The following is a 24,342-nucleotide window of genomic DNA, read 5'->3' on the forward strand; positions in this document are numbered from 1 at the left end:
GAAAGTATTTAGGTTCAAGCGTATATTAAACTCTGATTTAAATTCACATACTCAAGATCAGATCTCCCATCACCTCTTTCAATGAGACTGCAAGGAAGACTGTGAGTGCAATTAATCTCAATTTTGTGCTTCAACCAAATATTAACCTCTGAACTACTGAAACAATCTGGCTTATTTGCACAGTTGTAAAAGATATTGGGGTAACTCATAATGAAAACCAAGATTCCCCCCCATTTGGTTCACTTCCTATGTACCATATTGACAAATCAATATAATTGCAAAACAGCCAGACAACATCAGATTGGGGAATCTGGAAAAGACTGGAAAAGATGGATTATTTTATAGAATGCAAAATGCCATTAATTATACATTCAAGCAAAGGTTTTACTTACATGCAAGCAAAACTTCTCATTTTCTTTTAGCTGCAACTGAAAATGTAAGGATAAATCTGCATTTAATTTTATGTAATCCCAGAACATGAATAATTGTAGCTCTCAAAAGCCACATAAATTAGTTTTTTCTCCAGGCCATTAGCTTTTTGATCAGCCTGAGAGGTTTACTTTGTTAAATATTCATTGGTATATTATGGGAAATCAATGGTCCATTTTATGTTCAGTGTTCAAGAGCTACTTAATTCTTTGGGAATTGAATCTGTGCCTCCCTTAATAGAATCTTAACTGAAAACAATAACAGAAGGCAAAATAGATTTTTTTGATTCATAAAAGGAAAAACACCAAAGAGACCTTCATTCACCTGCAATTTTACTTTGCTAATAAGTTTAGAGTCTCTTTAGTCTCAAGAGCTAAAATTCTGCCAGTACTTAATTATTTTGAAGAAGCTTCATTGGTTTCAGATTAGAAAATGTCATATTACAAAGACTCAGGATTACCAGCTGAGCAATACATTTTAAAAGGATTCAGAATGATGTTCAGGGACACGGAGAAGAATATCTCCAAGAAAAAAAAAAGACTGTTTTTGAGTATCCACTTCTATGATTAGCAAGCCACATAAAACCAGTGGTTTAGTTAGACCAGGTTTACATCCTTGAAGTTTCAGGGGGATGCCTGCAGGCCATACTTGTACAAGGGGCAATGCACACTTTGATTCTGTCTTCTAAAACACAACCCTAATTTTGCCAAGTCCAAATAGTCCTCAACTTACAATCACAAAGGAGCCCAAAATTTCCATTCCTAAACAAGACAATTAAGTGAGTTGTGCTCCATGGTATGATCATTTTTGTCACAGTTGTTAAGCGAATCACTGAAGTTCTTAAGTGAATCATACGATTGTTAAATGAATCTTGACTTTGCTTGTTGGAAGCCAGGTGGGGAAAAGGTTACAAAAGATGATCACATGAACCTGCAACTGCATGCCAGTTGCCAAATGTCTACGGAGACTCTCAGTCATTCAGGTCATGCTTGTCCGAAAGATGCTTTTTCAGGAGGCAATAGGATTTTCTTGTTTTTCTTTGAAGGCATTTCCCTTCTTATCCAAGAAGTTTCCTCAGTCAGAGCTGAAGAAGCTTCTTGGATGGGAAGCGAAACATCTTCAAAGAAAAATAAGAAAGTCCAGTTGCCTCCTGAAAAAGCACCGTTGGGATGCCAGTTGCCAAGGGCCTGAATTTTGATAACGTGACCATAGGGATGCTGCATAAGTGTGAAAACTGGTCATAAGTTACTTTTTTAGTGCTATTGTAACTTTGAACGGTCACTAAATGAATGGCTATAAGTTGAGGACTACTGTATCTGTGCATTGAGCTTTCTTTATAAATGCAAAGTTCTATTTTTCTCCCACATTGACATTAGCAGCAGCCACAAAAGAACAGAATTGGAAGGGACCTTAGAGGCCTCCTAGTCCAACCCCCTGCCCAAGCAGGAAACCCTATACCATTTCAGATAAATGGCTGTCCAATCTCTTGTTAAAAACTTCCAGTCTTGACGCATTCACAACTTCTGGAGGCAAGTTGTTCCACTGGTTAATTATTGCAACTGTCAGAAATTTCTCCTTAGCTCTAGGTTGCTTCTTCAACAACTTCACAAGATTAGAAGCTCCTGCTTTTCCTCTAATGTGATGTATGCCATCATCTGCCAACAATGACCCTCTGGATTCCACGAACAAGAAAAAAAAATACAAATTTGATGTAGAGACTCAAAACAAGGACAAAGATAATGGAGCATTTCATTACAGATCTCCATTACAGACCTCCAATTAGCAATTTTAGACTAAAGAAACTTCATCATTACAAGTTAGAGACTGCTAGATGAATTAACTTAGAAACACGGAAATTTCAGTTTATTTCAGAAAGTCACTTAGTGCATCACAATTGTTAATTGATATAGCATATGGAAGCTCTCTTGTATGTAAGCTCTCTTGTGTGTAACCTGCATCTGACAACAAAACTGTCTTTTTCCTACATCCTTTCCAGCCCAATTTAAATAATTCATCATTGGATTTGGTGAAGTGAGCTCCAGTTCATGAAAAGCTAATGCCTTTTAATAAAATCTGTTAGTCTGAAAAGATGTTAACAAACACCTCCTCGTTTTTTTACTATCTTGGAAATAAATTCTGAATTTCTATTGATCTAGGACAGTTTGTCTGGCAGTGCAAGAGGCTGCCTGGTGTATCAGAAGAATGAGAAAGCCAATGTTCCCCAGAGAACTCACCCAAAAGTAAATCCAGACAACTGCCATCCCTACAATATCACAAAATACAAACCTCATATTTTAATTGTGTTTTCATTATTGTAATATTGTTCTCAATCTTTTCTGTACTTCCTTGTCATGTGCTCTCTAACTGCTTCTCCAAAGCATAAGAAAAGCATCTCCAAGATGTCTACCCATTTTCCCATCCTTGCCTGAAATTGATATTTCAGATGGAAGAGACTCATTGAATGGAAGAGAACTAGGAAGGAGAGAAAATGGGAAAACAATTACATTTTGAAAACAATGTGTCAGGTTCTACCACGTCTTCTTGAATGAGCATTAACCCAACACTGAATCTCAGTATTGGGCCAACAATGAACCCCAATAACAACAATAGAACAATACTGAGATAATAATAGGAAGTGGAAGAGGGACTAGAAAAAGGGACAAAGAATACTAAAAATATATGGAATACATTTAATGTGTCAAGTCAACTTGTGTCAACAAATCCACAGGATTTAGACCACAGGAAATAATGGAAACAATTCATTGGTTTACCAAATAATTTATAAGGGTTGGATACATTAAATGGAAAACATTAAGGAATGATATCACAACTCTAAATGTATACTGCAATCCTTCTGTTGAATTCACTGAGGCTGGCAAAGACTTCATTATAACAAATGCATCCAGGAATTCTGTTGTCAATGCACTAAAATTAAAACACTTTTCCATTTTTACTGCTCATCAATTTTATGAACCATAAAAGCTCAGGAGAGTTCATAAGAAGAAAGAAACAAAAATGTTCCAATTATAAGTGTTACTTGCTATGATTGTTTACTGGCTATAAAAGAAGGGGCCCCCACAGAGAGATGTCTATATGTTGTTGGGAAAAAATATTTTTTAACTATAAAGCCTGAAATAATTAGTAGCATCTCTCAATGTACAGCCTAATCTAAAGTCAATTTGCTTTATGGATTTGTTTGAAGAAAATGCTCTTGAAGAATAAAGTCTATTTCAATGTGAGCTTGACTGCTGATGATTTGATGGAATCATCCATGTAGTTTTCTGGTCCAGAATATGGACATGGTTTGCTATTGCCTTCTTCCAAGATGTTAAAAAAAAATATCCCAGTCTATTCTGTAGAATATTTTGTGGTGATCTCCTCTAACTACTAACTACGTTAATTTTGCTGGTTAAAGACCATAATAAAATGATAGTGATGACAGTGGTGATGATAATGGTGATGATAGTGATAACGATGATGAAGATAAATAGGTATAGCTATTCAGCACAATATTGATCATCTTTCTTCCTTCTCAGAGCCTTCCAGGCGTACAAAGATAACTTAGACCAGGGGTGTCCAACCTTGGCAACTTTAAGACTTGTGGACTTCAACTCCCAGAATTCCTCAGCCAGCAAAGCTGGCTGAGGAATTCTGGGAGTTGAAGTCCACAAGTCTTAAAGTTGCCAAGGTTGGACACCCCTGACTTAGACTAAAAGCCCTATTTGTTCAGTTTTCTAGGACAAAGGGAAATTTATTGTTCTATTTTTCTTTCCCTTTGCTTTCTCTTGCCACTCCTTTCTTCAGCACATATGTGAAAGCAGTCATAAAGGATAGGAGCAAAACAAAAGAAGTCTGGAAATCATTAAGCAACTTTGGCAGTGATTAGGGGTTTTGGATTGGATCCCTGAGACCATGGAGCTCACAGAATGACTTTGGACTAGTCATTATCTCTCAGCCCAACCTATCTTTTGTCCTCAGGAACAAATGAGGGGAAGCTCCCACACACATTATCTTGAACCCCCCAGAAGAAAAGCATGATATAAATATGACAAATGAGGACTTTTCAAATATACTTTCCATAGCATGCAAGCAGCACATAGATAAATTAATAGTGCTTGGCTCTTTGTAAGATAATTTCAGGTTGGACCTATACTAATAAACAAACCATCAGGGATGAGCAGCAGTGGTCTGCTATGGCCCGGGCTGCATATCCGCTCTTTCCCAATGAACAAATATTTGAACGCTCTGTACTGCTGGCAGAGGCAATGGTACTATCAGGTTCAGTATTGTGCCAGAAGGATGAAGACGCCGTGTTTCTGACTGCAGAAGTATATATTCTGTACTTTGCCCCTTCATTCTTATTTTCCCTGTAGCTGTTTAAATTTTAAGAAAATGTAATGTAAATGGCTGAGGTTTGGCATTAAAATTTTAATATCAGCAATGTGGGGCAAACACTCAAAATGGCAGCCACGATTACACGATCAAAATTTGCGGGCTTTGATCACACAGCGATAGCTGCTATCTTGAATTTTTTTAAACACACACACACACACACACACACACACACCACAGATATAACCAGGGGTGGGGTTCAAAAATTTTAGCAACGGGTTCTCTGCTAGGTTGTTGGGTGGGCGTGGCCTAGTTGGCATTCTGCACCATGGCGGGGGGGGGAGCATTTGCCCTCCCCTGGCTCTGGACGCTTTCCTTGAGCCTCTGGGAGGGCAAAAACAGCCTCCCCAGGCTCCGGGGGCTCTCTGGAAGCCGGAACCAGCCCATTTCCTGCCTTCCTGAACTTCCAGGAGGCCTTTTTTGGCTCTCCCTGAGCCTCCACATGCGCCCTGCATTTACCTACATCCAAAATGGGCCACGTGGAAACTCCTGGGAGGGGATGGGTGGGTGGGGCGGGGCCAGCCAGGAGTGGGATTTGGGGGTTTTCCGAACTGCACAGAATCTTAGCTAGGGGCTCTCCCGAACCCCCTGCGAACACTCAGCAGCCCACCCCTGGATAGAACTGCATGCAGGATTCTTTGAGATATCAGATTAAAAGGCAAGTGTTTGACGTAAGAAGGTAGGCACAATGTCTTCTTTAGATGAACTCGGGAAATTACCTAATCTCTCACAATAAGAAGTTGATTCTTCCACTTTTCTACTCTAGACTTACTTAAGGAAGGACACGTTTCATGTTCAAATTGTAACAATTAAAACAAGGTCACAGTCCAAAAAGCATGCTCACTTGAAAATTAACACATCACAATGAGCATGACCGAATTCAGAGGGGAAACGTGCTTAGAATTGGAGCTCTTTGTTAAGTATAATATACTGTGATTTCTCTTTCAGAAATCTAATATGGCTTCTCGATTTGCTTCTTTCTTTCTTTCTTTCTTTCTTTCTTTCTTTCTTTCTTTCTTTCTTTCTTTCTTTCTTTCTTTCTTTCTTTCTTTCTTTCTTTCTTTTTTTTCTTTCTTTCTTTCTTTCTTTCTTTCTTTCTTTCTTTCTTTCTTTTTCCAATAAGTTTTTTATTTTTTTCTACTTTTTTACTGTCTGCTTCTTTCCGACAGATCTACTGACCACATGTTCAGATTTCCTTCTCTTTGTTCTCCTTCCCCTAAAATCAAAAAGAGAAGTGTATGAAACTGCCTTAAAGATTTTAAGGGAATGTGAAATCCCTGTCTGCTAATCAAAAACATGAGAAATAAGTCAGAAACTGTTAAGAAAATAAAAGTAGCAGGGTTAAAGATACCATCGCAAAGAAATAAATGATGGAAGCAGAGAGCTGGGGATTGTTGTGCAACTGAGGTGTAAGATATGACGCTACTGTTTGGTTTTTGGGAGTTCTTCTCCTTCCTAGCATATTCCCATAGGTCCAGGGTCCGTTTTTCGGATCATTGAATGCCACTTTGCACAGTCAGGCTGCATCTCTGGGGTGCAGGCCCGCAGCTTGCATATCTTTGTTGATGGTGTCTCGCCATTTTTGCTTTGGGCGCCTGCGAGGTCGCTGGCCATTAACTTATAGTTGGTAGGCCATCTTGGCCACGGTGGAAGGTGCTGCTTTCTGGACGTGTCCATACCAGCGGAGCCGGCCTTCTCTCATCTTCTCTATATTTGATGCCACACCAAAATGTTGTCGAATGGTGTCCTTTGTAATGTGGTCAGGATGGGAGATGCCCAATATCCAATGGAGCCTTCCGCATTTCCATGGCATGGAGATCACTTTCGGTCCCTGTTGTTGCTGTTTGGTTTACGGGAGTTGAGGAGCGCTAAATGGTTCTAAGCAAGATGTTAACCTGTCCAGAGTGTAGGGGCACAATTTATTCATGTGATCACCTGGATCATTGGAAGGTTAGTGACATTACAAAAAGGGGCTGCGGGCTTTCATTTAAGGATTTTGCTTACACCTGGGTGGATTTTTAGCAAGATGAAGGGTAGGAGTAGGACCAGCATAAGACTACAGGTAGTCCTCTACTTATGACCACGATTGATCCCAACAATTATGTTGTTAAGTGAGACATTTTTTGGTGAGTCTTGCCCCATTCTACAACTTCTCTTGCCACATTTGTTAAGTGAATCAGTGCAGTGGTTAATTTAGTAACACAGTTGTTATGTGAATCTGATTTCCCCATTGACTTCGCTTGTCAGAAGGTTGCAGAAGGAGATCCCATGACCCCCAGGACGCTGCAACCATTATAAATATGAGTCAGTTTGTCAAACATCCAAATGTAAATCGTGTGACCACGGGGATGCTGCTATGGTCATAAGTGTGAAAAACGGTCATAAGTAACTGTTTTCCAGTGCCATTGTAACTTCGAACTGTCAGTAAGTGAACTGTTGTAAGTTGAGAACTACCTGTATATATTCTCATTTTCCTTTATAATAACTCCACATGCACCCCATGGCCCAAGATCACACTACCCACAAAAGTTCAATTGGAAAATGATCTAATTTTAGCAGTGTAATTGTGTCTGGGGGAAGGAGGGGAAGGTTTTCAAGAGTGGAAACGGAAGCACAGGTGGCCCAGTGGTGGGATTCAAAATTTTTCACTACCGGTTTTGTGGGCGTGGTGTGGCTTGGTGGGCGTAGCAGGGGAAGAATACCGTAAAATCTCCATTCTCACTCGACTCCAGAAGAAAGATCAGTGGTGGGATTCATTATTTTTTTCTGTGGGCGTGGCTTGGTGGGCGTGGCAGGGGAAGGATACTGTAAAATCTCCAGTCAGAGGTGGTATTTGCCTGTTCTCCAAACTATTCAAAATTTCCGCTACCGGTTCTCCAGAACTGGTCAGAACCTGCTGAAGACCACCTCTGAGAAGGTTACTGCAGATTCCCATTCCCTCCCCACCCCACTAACCTGCTTTCCAGCTATGTTTTCCTGTGCAGGGCAGCCAAAGAAGACCCGGCCGATCAGCTGGGACTCGGGAGGCAGAGAATAGATGGGGGCGGGGCCAGTCAGAGGTGATATTTGCCGGTTCTCCAAACTACTCAAAATTTCTGCTACCAATTCTCCAGAACTGGTCAGAACCTGCTGAATATCACCTCTGAGGCAGCCGTCTACTTAGAACCATTTGTTTATTGACTGTTTGAAGATACAATGGCACTAGAAAAAAGTGACTTATCACCATTTTTCATACTTACGATCGTTGCATCAGCCCTATGGTAATGTTATCAAAACTCAGATGCTTGGCAACTGACTCTTAATTATGACGGTTGCAGTGTCCCGGGCTCATGTTATTTTTCTGACAAGCCAAGTCAATGGGGAAACCAGATTCATTTAACAACCGTGTTACTAACTTAACAACTGCACTGATTCACTTAACAACTGTGCCAAGAAAGGTCCTAAAATGGGACAAAGCTTCGTTAAAACTGTCGCACTTAGCAACATAAATTTTGGGCTCAGTTGGGGTTGTAAGTCGAGGGTTACCTGCAGTTTGTGTTTCAAAGGCTTTTATCACTTTATCTGAAGACAGCTAGACTTAGAATAACTTTACTGTCACTTTAAAATGAAATTTTGTTGCATACAGCTCTCAAAGGGCCTCCACTGGGGATCCCAAACTTCAATTCCAGAGACTTTCTGGATCTTCATTGCCTAGTACTGCCTCCTGCTTTGAAGTATTGTTTTGTTAACTTCTATGGCTGTCAACTATTTCCTATGAGAGCCTCATCCAATGTCTACTCTCTAATTCTTGTGTATAAGAGAGGTAGGGGGCTTTCAGCTCCTGTATTGCCTCTTTGGCAGTATATATATATATATATATATATATATATATATATAGTTCCACCTTCTGCCTAGGTATAGGGCATGACTATAAGATTCATTTCTTCCTCCATTTGAAGGTTTTAAAAATCAAAGATTAACAAACAAAACATAGAGCACATCAAAGAATCTGCATCCATAACAACTAGTACAAGAACAGTTTTTCCGCCATGGTTTAAACAAATAATTTCAACACTATTCCATTTCATAGTCTTCAATTATAATTACATTGTATATAATCTCATATTATCACCCATCAATATATTAACTGTAACTACATTAATATCATTATTAATCAATCATTTATATTGACTTTTATTCATTCATGTTTGATTGCAAATTGTACCCTATGACTATCATTAAGTGTTGTAATTTGATTCTTGACAATTCAGATGTATCATTCCAGATCTTTATAATAAGAAATGAATACATTTTTATATATTTATTATTTTCTAAAAGTCTATATTGTCTAACCACTGATAGAATAGATCCCAAATTTGATAAAATTGTTTATCATCTTGTTCTCTAGAACATTTTCAGCACATTCAATATTTTCTTAATGATTTCCTCCTGTGATGGTATTTTCATTTTTCCAATTTTTAGCCAATACAATCCTAGCCGCTCTACATTCTAATCAGGTATTTCAAGTCTTTACTATATCTTCAGTCTAATTCTAGTCTAGTCTCTGTTTCAAATCTATATGCTTTTTTGTCATTTTTTCCAACCACGTGTGGATTTTAAAATATTATTTAGCATCCTTTTAAAACCACCACATATTAAATTGTGAGCCAGGTATCTGATGACATTTCCAACATTTTTCGGATTTATTCTTGAACATTCTTGCTATTCTTGTCGGGGGAAAGTGCCACCTGTAAAACATCTTATACAAATTTTCTTTATATGCTGTTGACATTGTCATTTTATAATTTTGAGATCACAATTTTTGCCATTTCTCTAGATCAATCCCATATCCAAAATTCTTCCCCCAAGCAATCATAGTTTCTTTAACTTGTTCTTCTTCTAGTTTAATTTCTAATAAATATCCATACAATTTTTAATCACCTTTTCATCAGTACCTGTCAAAATCTTATCTAAGTCAGTCAATTTATCATAGAAACCTTCTGTTTTAGAATCTTTATCATACCTTGAATGTATTTACGCATATGAAAACCAATTCATCTTTATACTTTGTTCCTCTAGTTTTTGTATAGATTTAAGTTCAACCTTTTCATTCAATATTTCACCATATCTAACTGTTTGTTCCTTTTTGTATATTATAGGATAAGAAAATGCTTCAATAGTCGATAGCCAGACTGGAATTTTCAAATAACATTATCTTTTAATCTTCTCCCAATGTAACCACAGAGACTCCCGTATATAATGTCTTCTAAAGTACCCCTGTGTTTTAGTTCCTTTATACCATAAAAAAGCATGCCACCCCAACAACAGGTCATGTCCTTCTAATGTCAACAATCTAGTATTTCTTAATGTTATCCATTCCTTAACCCACATCAAATTTGTAGCTTGGTAATACAACTCCCAATTAGGCAAACCAAATCCTCCTCTTATTCTAGCATCTTGCAAAAGTTTTAACTTTATTCTCGCTTTCTTACCTTGCCATATATATTTCAACACAATTTTATTTAAATCTTCAAAGTAGTCTTTTCCAAGCCTAGTTGGAATTGTTTGAAACAAATATAAAATTCTGGGTAAAATGTTCATCTTGATTGTTGATATTCTCCCTATTAATGACGGTTGTAAATTTTCCCATTTCGCCAAATTTGGCTCTATCTGCTGTTTAAGTTTGATATAATTATTCTCTTTTAGTGTACTGCATCTTGCTGTCAAGTATATCCCCAAGTACTTGATCTTATTCGTGACCTAAATTTTCAATAGGTCTGCCAATTCTTCCTTTTGTCTTGATAGCATATTCTTTGTCAAACATCTTTGTCTTATCTTTATTTATTTTCCAACCAGCCACCTTTCCATATGTCTCTATCTTTTCTATCAATTTTGATGCTGTTTTTAGTGGGTCTTCTAAGATAAAAACCAGATCATCTGCAAATGCTTGCAACTTAAATTCTTCCTTTTTAATTTTTATCCCTTTTATATTTTTTTCATCTCTAATATTTCTGTTAGCACTTCCAAAGTTAACACAAACAACAAAGGTGATAGTGGGCACCCTTGTCTTGTTCCTTTTCTTATATCGATAGATTCTGTCAGTTCTCCTCTATCATTACCTTTGCCGTCTGCTTATGATATATAGCTTCTATTGCTTGAATAAATTTTCTAGCAAAGCCCATCTGTTCCAGCAGTAATAACATGAATCACCAATTCACATTATCAAATGCCTTCTGTGCATCTAGAAATATCAAAGCCGTTTGTTTTTCAGGATGTTCCTCGTAGTATTCCAAAGTGTCCAACATTACTCTCCTACTGTCTTTGATTTGTCTCTTTGGAAGAAATCCATTTTGGTCAGGATGGATAAAATTATTTAAATATTTTTTAAGTCTTTCTGCCAATATTGAAGAAAAGATTTTATAATCTGCGTTTAGTAGGGAGATAGGTCTATAATTCTTGATTTGTAATGGATCGGTCTCCTCTTTTGGAACAAGTGTGATATAAGCTTCTGACCATGATTTAGGTATCCTCTTCTTTAACATAACTTCATTCATAACTTCTAGCAGTGGAAAATTCAATGATTCTTGTGATGTTTTGTAAAATTCTGCCGGAAGTCCATCTGGGCCTCAAAGGGCCTCCACTGGGGATCCCAAACTTCAATTCCAGAGACTTTCTGGATCTTCATTGCCTAGTACTGCCTCCTGCTTTGAAGTATTGGTTTGTTAACTTCTATGGCTGTCAACTATTTCCTATGAGAGCCTCATCCAATGTCTACTCTCTAATTCTTGTGTATAAGAGAGGTAGGGGTGTCACCTCCTGTATTGCCTCTTTGGCAGTACAAAGATAAAAATGCAAAAATAAAATGTAAATATGTTCACAGTTCCACCTTCTGCCTAGGTAGAGGGCACTGACTAGAAGATTCAGCCCTTTCTTCCTCCATTTGGAAGGTAAAAAAATCTTACAGAAGATTAACAAAAATAAATATTTAGAGCACTGCTGTAGAGCACTGCATACCAGAACAACTAGACACAAGAACAGTTTTCCCCCGAAAGCCATCACTCTGCTAAACAAATAATTCCCTCAACACTATTCAGCTATTACATAGTCTGCACTACTATTAATGTTAATCTTCTCATCACTCCTTATCACCCATCCCCTCCCACTTTTGATTGTAGGACTGTAACTTTGTTGCTTGTATCCTTACGATTTATATTGACTGTTTCCTAGTATGATTTGATGGCTTATTGTACCCTATGACTATCATTAAGTGTTGTACCTTATGATTCTTGACTCTTGACGAATGTATCTTTTCTTTTATATATACTGAGAACATTTGCACCAAGACAAATTCCTTGTGTGTCCAATCACACTTGGCCAATAAAGAATTCTATTCTATTCTATTCTATTCTATTCTATTCTAGTCTAGTCTAGTCTAGTCTATTCTATTCTATTCTATTCTAGTCTAGTCTAGTCTATTTGAAAAAAATAAAATATTATCTATCCTTTTAAAACTTTGAATATTAAATTGCAAGTATTTACTGACGAGTAAAATACAGAAGTGCCTGAGATCACGAGCAAGCAACAACAGGGAGATTGGTAAGAAGAAAATAAACCCAAAAGACATATAATGCCCCAGATAGACCGTAAAATGCTACTACGTTTCTATGCCACAGCATATATCTTCATTAACATGCCTGAAATATGGATGAAACTAAATTTGAATTCTCCAGTCTATAACTTGGAGAGAGAGATGACCACAGAGAAAAGTTTAAAAAGATTGAAAATTCCTGGCCAGATGTGTTACCTGTATTTATTTTTATGTGAAATGAAAGACCTGGGAAGCAAAGGTTCCTTCCTTTTGTGATCTTCTTCAATTCCTTGGAGAGAATCAAAGGTTAAATCAGAAATTATGGAGAACAATGGCAGCTGTGTCCTTTTCCAAGGTTAGCTCCACAGACTGCTCCAGAGTTCTCTTCTTTATTTTAAAAAGACCAAACCTTTCTATCTCCAGCAGAAGGAAGGGCTAATACAGTCTGTATGTGACCAAAACCCATACAGATACAAGATCTGGAGATGCGGTTTATATACCTGAAAACTTTGAATAAAATAAATTGATTGGGGTAGCTCTAATGTGACTTTTATTCAGGGATGGGATTCAAAACTCCAAGCAACCAGTTCGCTGCCCGGTTGCTGGCTGGGCGTGGCTATGGTGGGCAGGGCCTATTGGAATGTCCTGTTTCCGGCTTCTGGTAGGCCTCCAGAGCCAAGGGAGGCAGTTTTCACCCTCAAAAGTGTCCAGAGGCCTCCCCCGGGGCCTCTGGGAGGGCGAAAACAGCCTCTCCCAGTGTCTGGAGGCCCACTGGAAGCTGGAAATAGGCCCATTATGCCACTTCCAGTTTTTCCTGGAAGACCATTTTTCACCCTCACAAGGGTCCAAAGGCCTCCCGTGGGCCTCTGGGAGAGCAAAAACAGCTTCCTCCAGGCTCTGGAGGCCCTCTGGAAGCCAGAAACAGGCCTGTTTCGCCACTTCCGGTTTTTCCAGGAAGGCCATTTTTCGGCCTCACAAGGGTCCAAAGGCCTGCCTTGGGCCTCTGGGAGGGTGAAAATAGCCTCCCCTGGGCCTTGGAGGCCCACCGGAAGCCAGAAATAGGCCTGTTTTGCCACTTCCGGTTTTTCCGAGAAAACTGTTTTTCGCCCTCACATGGGTCCAGAGGCCTCCTCCGGGCCTCCGGGAGGGTGAAAATGGCCTTCCCTGGGCTCTGGAGGCCCTCTGGAAGCCAGAAACATGCCCATTTCCAAACTTCCAGAAGGCTCATTTTCCCCCCTCCCAGAGCCTCCACACGGACCCTGCACTTACCTCCATCAAAAATGGGCCACGTGGAGACTCCTGGGAGGGGCAGGGCGGGGTGGGGCTAGCTGGTCGGTTGAAATACTGGTTTGGCGAACCAGCTGTAACTTTAACATCCGGTTCGCCCGAATCCCACTCCTGCTTTTAGTGCAGAAAAATGGATCCCCCTACACTAGGGGTGTCAAACTCGCGGCCTGTGAGCCAGATGTGTCATGCACTGACCACGCTCACCCACAATTTAGCAAAGGGCAAAAAAGTCACGATACGTCACGTGATGACAATGTGACATCATGAATTTGATACCCCTGCTCTACACGATAGCAACATCAAAACATATGATGCACATTTCATGGACATCACACCAACCGTCTTGAAAGCATTAATAGCAGGTATGACCAATTTTGCTGTAATTCCTTTTGAGACTGTGGATTGAGAAGTCCAAAGTATCTGAATTGAAAGTAGAATTAATCTGAAGCATATCTGATTGGGGAAAATCGGGGTCCTACTTGCATGTAATTCATATTTAAGGCTCTCAGGGCAATATACGTAGCCATGCATGCTCCATGATTGTTACCATCATCATCACCTCCTTTTTGTAACCAGAGGGCAAATCGAAGTGCCAAAAGTAAGAATGCAAGGTTCTTAATGTAATAATAAGAATGCAGTAAGCACGGGGTGAGCCAGATACCTAAGATGGCAGCTAAAGTGTTATGATCCAAGCTAAAGTGTTATGATTCTCGACTCCTAGCGAATGTATCTTTTCTTTTATGTATACTGAGAGTATTTACACCAAGACAAATTCCTTGTGTGTCCAATCACACTTCTATTCTATTCTGTTCTGTTCTGTTCTACTCTACTCTACTCTACTCTATTCTATTCTCCCCACTTTTGATTTCAATCTGTTGCATGAATGAATCTACCAAGAGTCAGATTGTCACATTGTATGTTCTTTCTTCCCATTGAAAATTTATATTCCAAACTTTTTTGTCAGCCATATACAGTATATATGTTTGTGTGTCTGTTTATACTGTGATCTGTCTAACACAGAAAAAAAATCTCAGGATGACTTGACTGTATGTGAACTTGGAAGACGATTAAGACATTTGACGATTCAAAATTGGCAGCAGCCTTGTCTGTCATAATCCTGGGAACCCAGATGTGGAAAGACCAAGGTCACCCCAAGATCAAGGGCACTATTGCATTCAAGTATAAATGTAGGTGAAAAACAGTGTTGTAACTTTTCACGACATCCTCTGCCAGAAGAACAACAACATTGCAAAATCTGACAGTGTCAATTATGCTGAACAGGCAAAAGGTTTTCTCCCAAATCTTTTCTTGTCCTCTTCCTGCCCCAGTGCAGTGTCAGAATAACAGTTGACTCTCTGAGACAGTTACGTCTACAGTATCTTCATTTAAAGGAAAAATCCCCACCGGCACCAGACTTTCTTTGAAAGGTCACGGCAGTTTTGGAGGCATATTTGTACCGTTAGCGTGTTCAAACGGTGGCAGAAAAAGAAAAATCAAATGCTTCTTCCCCCAGCCTCACTTAACAAATGTCTCACTTAGCAAGAGAAGTTAGAATAGAATAGAATTCTTTTATTGGCCAAGTGTGATTGGACACACAAGGAATTTGTCTTGGTGCAAATGCTCTCAGTGTACGTAAAAGAAAAGATACATTCGTCAAGAGTCAAGAATCATAAGATACAACACTTAATAATAGTCATAGGGTGCCAGTGGTGGTATTCTACTGGTTCGGCCTGGTTCCACCGAGCTGGTAGCGCTGATGACCAGCAGAGTCCAAACCGGTTCTCTCTGCCGCTGTGCTGTTGGGCCCACCCTCCTGCCCAGGCTCCCATGCTAACCTTTATGTCCTTTATATCCATGCTAACCTTTATATCCTTTGAAGCGCATCTGCTTCAAAAAATTGCTGCGTGCCAGCTGCTGAAGCGACAGGGAGAGTGCAGGATTGCAGGAGGTGAGTCAAAATGCCTCTGTGCCTACTCAAAGTGTGCATTTGGCATGCACGCGCATGCAGTGTGCGTGTGCACAAAGCACGCCCACCAACCCACGCCCATCGAACTGGTGGTAATTTTTTTTGAAACGCACTACTGTAGGGTACAGTAAGCAATCAAATCATACTCGGAAACAGTCAATGAAAATTGTTAGGATACAAGCAACAAGGTTACAGTCATACAGTCATAGGTGGGAGGAGATGGGTGAAAGGAAGAATGGGAGGATTAATAGTAATAGTAGTGCAGACTTTGTAAATAGTTGAACAGTGTTGAGGGAATTATTTGTTTAGCAGAGTGGTGGCTTTCGGGGAAAAACTGTTCTTGTGTCTAGTTGTTCTGGTGTGCAGTGCTCTATAGCGTCGTTTTGAGGGTAGGAGTTGAAACAGTTTCTGTCCGGAATATAAATACTTTCACAGCCCTCTTTTTGACTCATTTTGGGCTCAGTTGTGGTCATAAGTCAAGGACTACCTATATAACAAGAAGAATTTGAATTTCATGAATGCAATGAATCCACACACATCTGTCCCTCAGAGTAATATTAGAATCAAGCATGTGTTAATTTGAAAATAGGAAGGAAGGATACTTTGCAATGTGTGACTTACTCCTTGATGCGTATCATCTGGAGCTGTTTTCCCGCATGGATGTAAATATATGTGCATTGTATTCTAAACTTTGCTTCAGTCTTTGATGACTGAATTTGCCATCCACACTTTTAAATAAATAATGCTATAAATAGCATGTAATATTATGCTTCATCCGCATATAATGATCTAAGCATCCATATGGAAATTCTTCCCCTCTCACCCATCGCAGTTTTGTTTTGTTCCTTTAAGGTTTGTAGTAAAATGGAGAAAATCACGATTTTCTCAGACAGCTAGGAGCTAGAAAATCAGATTTCTCTAGGAAAATACACACACTCTTGAGGTTTGGAATCAAAGTTGCAATATATGGCTACTTTTCAGAGTCTTAACACAAACAAAACCCTAGCCAAACAACAACAGATCGTGGAGATGCTTTCAAACAGAGTTTTTTTTTTTTGTAAATTTGGCAACTTTTAAGACTGGTGGACTTCAACTCCCAGAATTCCCCAGCCAGCCTGTGCTGGGCTGGGCAATTCTGGGAATTAAACTCCACCAATCTTACAAGAAGTTACCAAGTTTGGCGATCCTTACTTTTAAAACAGAGGTCTCCAAACTTGTCAACTTTAAGACTTGTGGACTTCAACTCCCAGAATTCCCCAGCCAGCATAAGCTGGCTGGAGAATTCTGGGAGTTGAAGTCCACAAGTCTTAAAGTTGACAAGTTCGAGGACCCCTGCATTAAAAAGTCTCTTCCCAGCAATTGATATACCCCGCTCTTTTTCAAAGACCTCTCTCTTTACGATGCAAGCCCCATTATAACGCGCTAAGCAGCCCAATTCGGTCGTTAGCTGACCAATTATGTCATTTAACCGCAAAGCGAGGCAACGTTCGCCTCCCCCGCTCCTTCCCCCCGTGGCCGGGAGCGGGACTCGCTCCCGCATTTGGAAACGGGCGAAAGCTGAAAAAGGGGGAGGAGGGTTGGTGGTGGCGGTGGTGGGTGGGTGGGAAGGGATGGGGGGTGAGGAGCGGGGGGTTGGAGGCGGGGCTCGCTACGTGCTGCGGGCCCGCCTTCCTATTGAGTCAGAGGCGCGTTTGCGAAGCTGCCTAAGAAAGCGATTGTAACAACCAGAAGCCCGGAGAAGCGGAGCGAGGCTTCAAGGCGGGCGTTGAGATTACAACGCGCCCGGGAGAGAAAGTAAAAGAATCTTGGGAGGCTGAACGTTCCAAAGAAGTTACATTCCAGGGTGGGAGGCAGGCAAGGCGAGCCCTTTGATTATACAAACGGCTGGCCGAGAGAAGCTCGCCTTTTCTCACGGAGGCGGCGGTGGATCTTTGCCGCCCTTCTTGGAGGGGGGCGGCCGAAGACGAAGAGGAGAAAGTCCGGGGGCGTGGGGGTTTCTTTTCTTTTTCTTTTTTTTTTTTTTAAGCGGGGGCAAAGAAAATGAATCGGAGTTTTAATAAATCGCAGAGTCTGCGGTATTTCGGTTACGGCGCGGTGGAAGTTAAAAGCAAGGTAAGAGGACGGCACACTTGCTTCTCGCCTGAATCAACTCTCCTGCTTCTCCTGTACCTTTCCTCCCTCCCCCCCCCCAACTCCCTCAACACGCCCCCCCTCCTTTTATTATTTATGATTATGATGATGATGATTATTAATGAATGAAGAGTCTCCTCCTGCCTTCTCTTGTTTCGACCTCCTCCCCCTCCTCTGAACTCTCCGCCCGAAAGAAGAAAAACTTATTCGGGCAGCAGCTCTCTCTCTCTCTTTTTTTTAAATTAAAAAAAGTCGCTTGCTTTCCATTTAAGAAAGGAATATCAAATTTCGCCCCTTCTATCGCCCCCGCCTACTTAAGGATGGATAGGGGCTTTCTCCCTTTCCATCCGTAAGGATTCTTAAATTTAAAACAAAAACAAAAAAAACAAAAAAAAAACCGCCTCTGGACAAACTTCTTCCGTGATCTGCGGGGCAACATTGGTCGGGTATTTCTCCTCCACCCCTTTCCCTTTTGCCCCCCACTCCCCCGTATGGTATATTGACTGTCTCGATTCTGGAGGCCGGTGTCTAGTAGCCGGTGGCTGCTGGCTTGGGGGGTTGCCTGTTTTGAGCCGAGCCCGGCGATGACCGTGGCACGTTTCTCTCTGGCTGTTCCTAACAAAAGGCAGCGCGAGGGCTTGGATTCCGAGGGAAGAAGGCGAGGCGATCGGCCGAGGCACGTTAGTTAGGCTCGCTCGCTCGTTTTTTTGTTTTTTTGGGGGTGGGTGTGTGTGTGGGGGGAATTACTGAACCCGAAAGGGCCCGTCAGAAGGCTGGACTAGACGGGATGCTGAAGAGCCTCCCCCTCCCCCTCCTCAAAAACCATCCCTTGCGTAGAAGGGAGCGAAATGTTGCTCCTTTTGCTCACCCCCTCGCATTGTTCCTCCTAACTTCCCCCAAAAAGTGCTTTGTTTTGAGACAGTGTCTATAGACGCGGGAAGGATGGCTGGAAGAGCGAAAGGCAAAAAGAGTATAGCCCTTGCTTCGGGTCCCCCTCCCGTCCCGACCGCCTCCTTTCTCTCCCTTCTTTAACATCATCTTTTCGCCAGTGGCGGCGGTTCCAGTCGCTGCTTTTTGACCGACTCCAGTCAGCCTGGGATTCAATCCCATTTGGGGGCCGCCCCGATGCTTCAAGGAAACCTTCGCCTGCCGTTTTCGACTGTCGCCTTGCCTTGTTTTTTTTTCAGCGCCGCGGACTCGCTCACCCATCGTGTTTAAACTTGTTTGGGAAAGTTGCATCCTCGTCTTTGTTGCACCCTTGGCTTTCTCTCTCTCCCCCACTCTCCACTCCCCGGAGCTGCCTGGATTATCTTTATAAACTTTCTCCCTTCCCTTTTATTGGAAAGGACGGCGGGAAGATTGGGGGGGACGACAGAGAGAAGGGATTCGTTTCTCCAAACTTGCGATGGTCTGGAAAGATGGAGAGGAGGCTGGCTTAGACCTCATCCCGCATCTTTTTACAGTGGTGCGTATTTTGTAGGTCTCTGTGTACTTCCCCCAAATAACTCTACCACTTGAGCTCTTTAGGGAAATCCTGCATTGAAGCCCATCCTGATTTCGCTGCCTCTTGATCCAGGCCTGCCCAATGGCAGTGGGGTGTATAAACCAACCATCAATCTTGTACATCTGAAACCTATGTTTGGTGGAAGGCAGGTCTTCTTTCTTTGGAGCTAATGGGTTTTTTTCTCCCCAGAGCAAAAAGGAGGTCCATATGCCAACAGCTGCGTTTCAAAGTTTAATTTAGTTTAGTGGGGGGGGGGCAGACACCCCCATCCCAACATAAGCATGTTCTTGATTCTGGCAGGATTGGAAGTGCACCACTCTTGGGGTCGTCCATATTTGGGAACAATGCAATTCTCAAGTCCTATCAGGCTACTGTGTCTCTGTTGAGGCGATGATCCCCAAATCCTGTGTTACCTATGTAGTGTAAAAGACTGTATCCTGTTGGCTTCTCTGAAGGGGCTTGCCAAATAATATTCCATGCCATTATTTCCATAAAGAGGGAAAATTGGTCCTGTATCTTTCTCATTTACTCCTTGACGTACCCCTACAATCGAACCCAAAACTTCTGTTGCCCAGCAAGAAGATGCTTATTAAGAGAGGTTTGCTCCATTTTACAACCAGTTGTTAAGTGAATCACTGAAGTTGTTAAGTTAATAACCTGGCATCTGGCTTCCCCGTTGGTTTTGCTTGACAGAAGTTCACAGAAGGGAATCAAAAGTGATCCCAGGGACACTGCAGCTGGTTGCCAAGCATTCTGAATTTTGATCATGGGAATGCTACACAACTCTGAACTGTGAAAAATGCTCCTGTCACTTTTTTCCAACAATGTTGTAACTTGGAAGGGTCACTTAATGAAGGGTTGTAAGTCGGGAACTACCTTGTATCTATTACAAGTGTCTTTTTTGGTCTCCTCTGGCCGTTCCGCATTTTCCTAGGTGAAACACACGCTTAACTTGGAAAGTATTCTGTTCCTGGGAAGAACTTCCAATCCCTTTAAGGTCTTTTTCCCCAAGCTGCGTGCCTTCTTAGATGTAGAAACCTAAACTCTCCCTATATCCGGGCAAACTGGTTTGAAATTATGGGTGTTGAAGAGAGACGGAGGGCAGGACTTAAAGAAGAAGGTGCCTTTAATCTAGGACTGTTTAAAGCAGGGGTGTCCAACCTTGGCAACTTTAAGACTTGTGGACTTCAACTCCCAGAATTCCTCAGCCAGCAAAGCTGGCTGAGGAATTCTGGGAGTTGAAGTCCACAAGTCTTAAAGTTGCCAAGGTTGGACACCCCTGCTTTAAAGAGATGGAAACCCTTTTCTGTCAACCTGGTAAGAGTTTTGATTTGACAACTACAGAGAACTTGAAGGACACACTCATTGCCAAGGCACTACCCATTACCAGAGCATGAGGAGACCTGCTTGGGGCTCTGCAGTTGCCACGGTGAGAATGTCTTCCCTTGTGTCACACCAAATCACTTGCCTCCGAAGCCCGTGTATGATCTAAGCAAGTTTGTACTCATAGCATTAGAGCCTTGGGAGGAGTCTATTCAGGCTGAGGAAGCTAATTCCCTTGTTCCTTGCAGGACTCTAAGTCACGGGTCTCCAACCGTGGCAACTTTAAGCCTGGAGGACTTCAACTTCCCGAATTCTGGGAGTTGAAGTCCTGCAGGCTTAAAGTTGCCACGGTTGGAGGCCCCTGGTCTAGACAACATCTTAGATAGCCAATTCTACCCATTTAAAATTCCACTACTGAATGCTCTTGTTGATATACTTTTAAGTGTTACACAACATTTAAGCTTTGCATGTTATAATAATGTTGCTCTTAATAAGCATATTTTCCCAAGATAGGCCTATCCATTCATTCCAATCACCAAATTATCCGGTTATAGACTAGAGAAGACATAGCTGTCGATCACTCATGTACACTTCCTGTTTGACTTACTCCTTCTGTATTGCGGCTATATATTTTGGGAGATCTGAGTGATTACAAACTCATTTACTGCTGGACATTAGGCGCAAATAGAAATATCTTCACATATCAACGACTCAAACCTTTCGAATTGTGGGAGTTGAAGTCCTCCAGCCTTAAAGTCGCCAAGGGGCATGCTATAAGCGCACCAGCGTGCCTACTGTCCCTGTCCTATTGTTTCTTTTATTTTTTGTTTTATTTTTCTTATATGCATCCATTTCATGTATTCATAACTATGTTCATACTTATACCTATTATCTTATAATGGCTTGACAAAATAAAATAAATAAATAAAATAAAGGGTGGAGGTCCCTGCTCTAAACTGAACACAATTATTAAAGGAGAGCATACCAGTTCTTTGGGCAACTGGTTCTACTGCCAAACTTTTCTTAATACAGATGGTAAGCCCCAATGGGGCCCAAAGTTTTTCTGTGGCTAAGTGAGATCGTTCTTAAGTGAGTTTTGCCCCGTGTTACCTCTTTTAAGTTGCGTTGCAGTCGATATGATTGTTGATCAATGGGCTTCCCCGTTGACTTGGCTTGCCAGAAGGTTGCAGAAGGTGACACCGCAACCGCCATAAATACACGCCAATTGCCAAGCATCCAAATTTTGATCACGTGACCCTGGGGAATGCTGCAATGGTTGTAAATATGAGAAACATTCATCTGTCATTCCCCCCCCACCCCAGTGCTTTTGTAACTTCGAACAGTCGTTAAAAGGTATGGTTATAAGTTGAAGACTATCTGTAATAGGAAGTTTCCTTTCCTCCACTGCCCACATTTGGTCAGGCTGTGTCTTCTTGTAACTTAAACATATTCCAGGCAGTCCTTGACTTACAATGGCTCATTTAGTGACCATTCAAAGTTACGACAGCACTGGGGAAAAAAAGTGACTCATGACCGTTTTGCACATTTACCATGGTTCAAGCATCCCCCGTGGTCACTGGACCAAAACTCAGAGGTTTGGCAACCGACTCATATTTATAACAGTTTCAGTGTCCCTGTCATGCCCCTGTTGAAGACTGACTCCGAGGGAGAGGAGGAACAGCTGACAGGGAGTGGAAGTGTGGCTCCGGAGGTTGTGGAGGAGGTTGGGGAAGGGCAGAGGCCGGCTGGGCAGTCAGAGGAAGACCCAGGCCCATCCCCTCTCCATCCTAGGGCACGCAGGGAGGAGAGGATAAGGAAGAGATATGAATGGCGTGGTCTATGGGGGAGGAAAGGGCCTTGATCCTCTTCATGGGCTGCAGCTGTGAGAACTGGTTAAAAGGACGGACATGCGTATGGGCCAGTGCTGGAAACAAAGCATGGAAATATCTCTAGTCTGTTGTTTCTCTCTGACTTTGGCGTCCTTCCCAGTGTGTGTTCCGATATCTGTGGACGTCTTCAAGCCCTTATCTTGCCTGGTTCCCTTAATTGCTTCAGTGTGGTTTGTGTTGTTTTTACTCTTTATAATTTATAGGCATTTTTTAGTTTAAAATGGCATTTCCTCCTTTTTGTAACTGCTTGTGGGGGAGTTTTTTTGTCTGCAGTCAAGGATATTTGGAGCTTTGAAGCAAAGCGAAGGAATAAAAGAGGATTCACCTGTTTTCGTGACTGTGTTTATTTTGTATCCCACCCTGGGTCGTCACAGTCCCAGAGTCCTGTGATGCCCATTTAGTGACTTTTGGACAGGCGCAACCAAAGGGAAAGCCGGATTCGCTGAACAACCAGGTTAGTAACTTAAGAGCTGTGGCGACTCACTTAACTACTGCGGCAAGGCAGGTCGTAAAATGGAGCAAAACTCACCTAGCAAATGTCTTACTTAGCAACATAAATTTTGGGCTCGACCGTGGTCGTAAGTCGAGGACCACCTGTATTCTAGATATTGCATTCTGTAATGAGAGGGAACAGGCCTGTGTGACACCCCCTCAGCTGGGGTGGTGGGCTTCAAAAATTTTAGCGAGGGGTTCTGTGCTCGGTTTCTGGGTGGGCGTGGCCAGGATGGGCATGGCCTAGTCGGCCTCCTGCACCAACAGTGGGGAGTGTTTGCCTTCCCTGGGCTGCGGAGGCTCTCTGAAAGTCGGAAACAGACCCATTTCTGGCCTTCCTGTTTTTTCCCTCCTCGAGCTGCGCCCTGCATTTAGCTCCATCCAAAACGGGCCACATGGGGACTCCTGGGAGAGGAGGGGTGGAGTGGGCTAGGCGGGGCCAGCCAGGAGTGGGATTTGGAGGTTCTCCAAACTGCACAGAATCTTAGCTAGGGGCTTCCCGAACCCTCAGCGGCCCACCCCCTGCCCCTCAGGGACTTAAAAGAGTGTTATCATACCTTCTCAAGGTTAAACACAGCTGCTTACTTTAATTTCTCTTGATCGGGCTTATTTTGTAGTCCCCCGGCCTTCCTCCGTGCCCTTCTCTGATTCTGATCCAGTTTCTCTTGAGTCCTGAAGACAGAGGTCTCCAAACTTGGCAACTTGAAGACTTGTGGACTTCAACTCCCAGAATTCCCTGGTCAGCCACGCAAATGGATGCACTCGCCATTTCTGACCTCTTGCCAGCTTTCCCGTTAGCTTTCATGGCCAGAAGCAGGCGGTGATGAAGGTAAATGGCAGTCACATGACTGTGGGGTGCTACGACCATTATAATTGCAAGCTGGTTGCCAAACGCCCAAATTGCAATTGGATGGAAGTTGCGATGGCCCCAACTTTGAAATCCCCTTGTAAGCTGCCTTGTTCAGTGCTGTCAGGACTTCAAACGGTTGCTTAATGAAGGGCCATTACCAAGGGCTACGGGTGGTCCTCGACTTACAACCACCGTTAAGCTCAAAAATGTCCAGCTGCTAAGCGCGGCTTGCCCCATTTTGCGACCTTTCTCACCACAGTTGTTAAGTGAATCTGGCTTCCCCCATTGACTTGGCTTGTCAGAAGGTGGCAAAAGGGGAATCCCAGGACCCTGGGACACTGCAACCCGTCATAAGTATGAATCATTTGCCAAGCATCTGAATTGTGATGCTGCAACAACCTCATGAAAAATGGTTGTATGGCACAGTGCTGTTGTAACTCCAAATGGTCACTAAATGGGCTGAAAAACAGCTTCTATCCCAGGGCAATAGCTCTTTTGAATTCTGTTGTATAG

General features: G+C 42.0%; 1 protein-coding gene across 1 annotated transcript in view; it reads left to right on the forward strand.

The window, feature by feature from the left end:
- The first annotated feature begins 17,616 nt into the window (after positions 1–17,616).
- PARD6G (par-6 family cell polarity regulator gamma) overlaps positions 17,617–24,342 on the forward strand; it is a 92,504-nt gene continuing 85,778 nt past the window's right edge. The window contains exon 1 of the mRNA XM_026669956.2: positions 17,617–17,753. Coding sequence (XP_026525741.2) covers positions 17,682–17,753 — 72 coding nt within the window. The 5' untranslated portion in view covers positions 17,617–17,681. The remainder of the gene's footprint in view (positions 17,754–24,342) is intronic.

Source organism: Notechis scutatus, chromosome 3 (genome assembly GCF_049901735.1).
Source record: "Notechis scutatus isolate UNSWTSFEM ecotype Mainland chromosome 3, rNotScu1.2, whole genome shotgun sequence".
NCBI classification, from domain to species: Eukaryota; Metazoa; Chordata; class Lepidosauria; order Squamata; family Elapidae; genus Notechis; species Notechis scutatus.